We start from the raw sequence: 7,237 nt of genomic DNA on the forward strand, positions 1-7,237 counted from the left end.
TGGAAATCCCGGGTACCTTTGAAAGACGCCTCTCTGTTGCTTATCTGAGGTGGCTTCCTTGTGCACCACTTTCAAGCTTCCCTTCCGCCCAGGAGCACGCTTGTCAGAGTTCCCAAGTCTAATAGAATTATAGTGATAAGCTTGGAGTTCTTTTGATTAAGGAAGTCAGAGTTGTAATTTGACAGCAGGATACAAATTTTAATACAAACTCTTATTACAGAAAAAAACCCATACACTTTAAAAAATGTTTCCAATTTTAATTCTACTACTGCAGATTTAATTGTCTTGTAAGCTAGACAAGTTGTTCTTATGTGCCTTGATTTTAGCCAACTGGGACCCACTTTGATTTTTTGGTCTCTAGAACTATAGTACCAACTCACTTGATCCTATAGCAATTTTCCAAGACCATAAATTAAACAGCAAGAGATTGCCTGCTTTTTTTTTCCCCCCCATGGAGCAGGGATATCATTGCTGGGATCAAATAGACTTTGGCTGAAATCAGAGAATACCAGAAAGATGTTTACTTGTATTTTATTAACTGTGCAAAGGCATTCATTCTTGTAGATCATAATGATTTATGGATAACTTAGAGAAAAATGGCAATCCCAGAACACATGTGCCTATATGAAACCGTTACCTAGAACAAAAAGCAGTTGTCTGAAGAGAATGAAGGAATATTGCATGGGTTAAAATTGGAAAGATGTATAACAGGGTCATAGCTTTCATTATACCTGTTCAATCTATATACTGAGCAAATCATTCAAGAACTTGAACTGTATAATGACGAATGTGGCATCAACATTGGAGGAAGACTCAGTAGCAACCTGTGTTATGTAGACGACATAGCCTTGCTTGCAGAAAGTGAAGTAAACCTGAAACACTTAGGGCAAAAGATTAAAACTACAGCCTTCAGTATGGATTACATCCTAAAATAAAGAAAACAAAAATCCTCACCAACAGACAACACCATGATAGATGGAGAAAAGATTGGAGTTGGTCAACAGTTTTATTTTAATTATATCTACAATTAACTCCCGTGGTAGCAGCAGTCAAAGAAATCAAAAGCTTTGTTGCAAAGGGAAAATCTGCTATCAAGGACGAAGTACTAAAGTGCAGTGACCCTATTTTAAAAAGTAAGGTGGGTCGGATTCGGTTTGAGGGTTGTTGTTGTTGTTATGTCCCGTCGGTTTGATGGTACACCAAAAATAATAATTTTAAAAGTAAGGTGTACCTAAACCATAATATTTTCAGTTACTTTCTGTGCATCTAAAAACTGGATAGTGTATAAGGATAATAGAAGAAGAATGCCTTTAGATTGTGGTTTTGGCAAGGAGTACTCACTATCCAGTGGATTGCCAGAAGAACAAACAAGTCTGTCTTCAAGGAAATGCAACCAGGATGCTCCTTACAGGCAAAGATAGTGAGACTTTGTTTCATGTACTCTGGGCATTTTATAAGAGGTGCCAGTTCTTGTAATAAAGATATGCCGAGAAAGGGACACACAACAAGATGGGTTGATACAGTGTCTGTAACAACAGAATTCGGCATGGCAGAGATTGTGAGGATGGTGTAGGACAGGGTGAGGTTCAGGTCTGTTGTTCCTACAAATTATAATCAACTTGATGGTACTTAATTTCTTTTAGACAAGTCTGGTGGCATAGTCTGCAGGAAAGGGGGCTGCTAACTCAAATGGTGAGCTACTCATGTTCAAATCCATGAGGGACGTTGAGGGAGAAGGATGTACTGTCTCCTCCCATTTGAATTACAGCTTCAGAAATATGCTGGAGGATCAACTATGAGTTGGTTCTGAATCTACGACAATGAGTTTTTTTCAGTTATTTCTATTGAAATGTTTTAAAATTTTCTCCAGGATCATATAAATAATCTGGCAAATTCTTTATTGTTATCAGAAAACAAAATCATCTCCTTTCTTTTTACAAATAAAAAATTCTTAACTGGGGTGAATTAATATAAAAATATATTTTATATATTTTTTTCCATAGTTTTTCTATTTTTTGCTTATTTGTATTTTAGTTTTATTATGTCATTCAGTTAAAAGATATCAAATATATGCTCAGCAGTTTTAGATGGATAATGAGAAAGTAGAATAATATCTTAGAACATCTTTTTTACATAGTTGTTGTTGTCATTATGTACTGTTGTGTTGGAACTAACTCATAGCTGACCCTCTAGTGGGTTTTCTTAGGCAAAAAATCACACAGAAGTAGATTGGCCATCATTCTCCTGCAGAGCAGCTAATGGATTTGAACTGTTTATCTTTGAGTTGTCAAGGTAACTCCTTACTCTACTATACAATAAACATTAATTAAAAGATAGAAGATGATATGTGCTATGGGACAAAAAAGTAAGACTCAAAAGGGAAAGAGCCCTGGTGACACAGTAGTGGTTAAGATTTTGGCTGTTGACTTTAACATAGACTGTTCAGGGGTAGGAGAATGATGTGGCAGTTGATTTCTTAAAAGATTACAGTCTTGGAAACCCTATAGAGCATAGAGAAGCACTGTGCCTTCTCATAAGATCACGAGGCATTGAAATTGACTCAGTGGAACACAACAATAACAGAAAGTAGGGAGAGTGTCGCTTCTATATTGGATACAAGGAGAATTGATGCCTTTGAGCTGTGGTGCTAGAGAAGAGTATTGAATGTACCATGGACTACCAAGAAAACAGTTTCATCCTGGAGAGGGTTAAATCGGGCTGCTCCTTGGAGGCAAGGATTCTGGGGCTTCATCTAACATACTTAGGTCATGTTGTAAGGAAGGACTGGTCCTTGGAGAGGGACATCATACTTGAGAGGGTGGAGGGACAGTGCAGGAGGGGAAGACCCTCTATGAGGTGGATTGATTCAGTGACTGGGGTAATCGGGATGGGTCTGTTGTACAGTGGGTTAATAACAACAACAACAGGGAGGGTGTGGCGATGCTAAAGTTGAGGCAGGTTTTAGTATTAAATAAAAATACTCAGAGTAAGCCTTACTACTTACCCAATAAAACAATAAAAGGGTAAATTATGTAAGTAGCTAACATTTTTCTTTTTCTTTATAGCTGGGACAGTCAGATGATTTCAGTTCATGAAGCCAAAGCCATTCCAAGGCCCCATGGTATTGAATGGAGAAATAAATACATCTGTATAGAAGGTAGCTTTCTCAAAACTCTTTTTCTGTTTGCTGTCCCATGATTTTCACAATATAGTAATGAGAGAATTTCTGGAATAATATCAGCTAGAAGTAATATTTATGGCTATGAAGTTTTCATTTAACTTTTCTATAATTAAAAATTCTTTAGGTGTGAAGGAAAAATATTAATCTGGGCCTTTAATCTTTCTGGATGGTGAAATTTGAGCAGTTTATGTATATATCTCATACATATGATTGAACCTTACTTTCATGGTTTCGCAGATGAAAAAAAAGAAAACCTTCAAAATTATTCTTACATGAAAATAAAATTAATCCTTTTATACTTGAAGTATTGATACGTATATTTCAAGCTTAGATTTTATTAATAGAACTTGATTTTCCCTTAAAAAGGAAAAGATCTGAAGATAGTCTGTCTAACATTAGTTATTGGATATATTTTTGAGGCATTTTATTTATTGGGAAACTAAATGAAAACTGATTGAGAAGCAATTTTTAGAGTTGTTCCCACAGATAGCCAGTTTGTCTTGAGATTAATAAAAAGAGTAAAGAATTAAGAATCAGTATTTGTAGGAAATATATGATTTAGAATATTTTAACTCTCTTGGATTATTTGCACCATCTTACAAAGTTTATGACTGAATAAGCTGCTTTGGTATTTGGTTTGCTAAATTGCATAGTGGACATATATTATTTCAGTTACTTGTGTTCTTTTAAATATTAAGTACTGTAATAATTAAGTACTGCACCTGGTAAAATGTGACATAATGCCACATACTGTTTTTCTCTGAAAAATAACATTTCAGTGACAGTAGACTATTTTTTAAAATTGCTTCTGTAAACATAACATTAAAATAAAACAATATTTTAAATTGCTGACTTGCTTTGATTAGATGACAAATGAAAAGCTAGCGTCTCTTTCGGTTTCTTATACTTCACACTTTTTTCCTCCAGATTATGTCCCCTTGATTACTCTTTCCAGCAACTTTAGTCTCTTTTTCTCCAGGTTCATTTTTGGTTTTGAGCTTTTATAGAGCTAATTCTTAAGGAAATACTCTTTTAAAAAAAAATTAATAATTTTAATGAATATTTACAGAGATTTTGGATTTTCATTCATTGCTGCAATTCTCTCCCCACTCAGTCCTCTCCCCCACCCCCCAGTTCGCTCCTCTCTTTGAAAAGTAAAAGAAAAACACCCTCCCTGGTATGCAATTCCCCCATACCCCTCCCACCACCCCAGGTACATTCCACTATGCAACCTTAATTGTGGACTCTTGTGATAACCATAATACCCTATCATACATCGCTTTTAAATTATTCTCTCCCTCATCTTTTTCAGTGCAGTGTACACAATTTATCCAGTTTTTCTGTCTTATCCCAACCCTGATATCAGTCCCATTTTACAGCAGTGACATCAGGCAGTATTTGTCCTTTTGCAACTGAGATATTTCACTCAGGATAATGTCCTCCAGGCTCACCCATTTTGAATAATATTGCCTGAGTTCCTTGTTTTTCAGTGCAGCGTAGTATTCCATTGTGTGGATATACCACAGCTTCTCTATCCATTCATTTGTTGGTGGGCACCTGGGTTGTTTCCAACTCTTTGCTATTGTGAACAAAGCCGCGATAAACATGGGTGTGCACATACCTGCTTGGATGTCAATTATGGTCTCTTTGGGATATATTCCCAGTAGTGGAATTGCTGGGTCAAATGGTATCTCTATTTGCAACTTTTTGAGAAAGTGCCATACCGCCTTCCACAGTGGTTGCACCAAAGAAATCCTCTTTACTTGTCCTTGCTGGCTTCTCTCAAGTATAATTTTATTGCTTTTCATTATCAAAGCTACTAAACTTCAGTATTTTTACTTGCTTCTGTCATTTCAGCTCTCCCATATTACTCTGTATGCCTGTTTGTTTTCACTATATTAACCTTTAAAAATCATCCACTTCCACTATTCCTTGCATTTTCCCCCCTCTTGTTTCTGTGTCTGTATATGGACTCCTCTCTTACTTTATTGGGTAGTGTAGGAATGTAGATGTGGAAGCAGCAGTATAATGGAGACTCAATTTCTAAAACCTTCCTTTGTCACCTTCTCTTCGCTTCTCTGCTTGTTATTCTTTTGTTCTTTCACTTTCAGATTTATCTTATGTTACAGTTCTTACTTTTTCTAAACCCTACTCATTCATACCTTAACCTCTGTACTTACCTACTTTGAACAGTAGTATTCATTTTCCTCCTGATTTTGGTGATCTCTTTTTGTTTCATTGGTTTTTAACTTTTTATAATATTTTATATTGGCCATCTTTATTGGATAGAGTAATTTATTTTTAATGATAATTTTATACTCTTTATTTCCACAATAGTAGCTCCCTGGCCTTACATTTGTCTCTTTTATTTAAATTTTAATTCAGTTCTATGATTCAAATTTATGCTGTAAGTCTTCCTGTTTAGTCATCTTCTAATTAAAATTATACTTTATTAAAATTTATAACTCTTAAATGACAACTATATGCATGTACCTAAAATAGTATGAGGCCGAACCATATGAAATTACTCTTTTTATCATTCATTTCTTACTGTTAGATGCCATTAAGTTGCTTGTAACTCATAGTGATCCTATAAACAATAGATCTGAACCTTACTCTATCCTGTCCAGTCTTTTTCCTTTCTGCAACCAGTGAGCTCATTGTTAAAATCACTGTGTCAGTCCATCCCTTTGAGGGTCTTCCCCTCCTTTGCTGACCCTCCACGTTTTTGAGCATGATGTCCTTTTTGAAGGATTGATTCTTCCTAACAACATCCCCAAAATATGTGAGATGAAGTTTCACCATCCTTCTCTTTAAGGAGCACCATCATAAGACGTATTTGTTCTCTTGGCACTCTATGGAATATATAGTTCTCTTCTCTAGCACCACAACTCAAAGACATCAGTTCTTTTTCTGTTATCTTTATTTCTATAATTTCTTAGAGTTTGACTTTATATGGAATCCTAAGTTACCATTTTGATAATATTTTCTTTATATGTGCACTTATGTTGTAGAACCTTTTGAAGGAACAAATACAGCCAGAGCTGTGCATGAAAAGCAGAAATTTGATATGATCAAGGATCAGTTTCTAAAGGTAAACAAGAAATATGTTTTGTTTACTTTGTTTATAAGTCAACTTTAAGAATACTTCTTTTTAAGATGTCAGAAATGAAAAAGAAATCATAATGGATAAGCATGCTGTAAAAATGAAAGGAAAATATTTAATAGGGCCTATATAGAGTGGTCCTGTTTCCTGTGTTGCAAACCATTTGTGTAACATAATAGAGAATTTATTACTTGAATTTAGTTATCCTTTTTCTTCAGAAAGATCTGTTTTAGTTTATATCATTTTCACAGAAATACAGTTTTGTATTAAACCTAAAACAAAAAGTGCTAAAACTTTATAAATTTCATAAGATTTTTCTCCTCATTACATATTAGGGGTTATATTGTCGCTTTAGAAGGAAGCTATTTATTTATGTTATATATTATTTTAGAAATTTTTTTGAATACTCCATTTTAACAAGCTTTTAGAGTATAATTTTCTCTTCATTTATATTTTAAAAAGTTGGAATAGTATGTTTTATATATTATATATACTTAAGTTTATTCCTTAGATCTACAAAGAATTTAATTTTTTTTTTTTTAGATTTTAATGAGAGTTTATAGAGACTTTGAATTGATACTTTGGATTTCCATTCATTCTTTATTGCACATTTTCCTCCATGCCCATCACTCCCCCCCCACTGATTTATTCATCATTGATTTTATTAAAAGTGATCACTCTCTGAGAATTTCTACAGTATATTATGGAAGCACATTGATAGACTGTGAACTGTTAGGCATATAGGAGAGAATGTTTCATAGAATTATAAAAAGGACAAAGGCTAGTAAAAGCATATTTCTTTTGTTATTTAGACATTTTTCATTATTTAGGCTTTTAGTTGGTGAAAATCAAAAGTCCATATGTATTTTTAAGTCACATGCTGTCTTTCAACATAGAACATCATTTTATCTAAACTAAAATAGAAAATTTTATTTTCAGAATTTTTAACT

General features: G+C 34.1%; 1 protein-coding gene across 1 annotated transcript in view; it reads left to right on the top strand.

The window, feature by feature from the left end:
- The window catches only part of PAPD4 (PAP associated domain containing 4), a 76,738-nt gene that overhangs the window by 69,024 nt on the left and 477 nt on the right, over nt 1-7,237 (top strand). Inside the window, exons 12-13 of the mRNA XM_006889850.1 lie at nt 3,066-3,157; nt 6,196-6,275. Of these exons, the coding sequence (XP_006889912.1) occupies nt 3,066-3,157; nt 6,196-6,275 (172 nt within the window). The remainder of the gene's footprint in view (nt 1-3,065; nt 3,158-6,195; nt 6,276-7,237) is intronic.

The sequence above is a fragment of the Elephantulus edwardii genome, unplaced genomic scaffold, assembly GCF_000299155.1.
Source record: "Elephantulus edwardii isolate Elephantulus edwardi_28Jun2011 unplaced genomic scaffold, EleEdw1.0 scaffold00082, whole genome shotgun sequence".
NCBI classification, from domain to species: domain Eukaryota; kingdom Metazoa; phylum Chordata; class Mammalia; order Macroscelidea; family Macroscelididae; genus Elephantulus; species Elephantulus edwardii.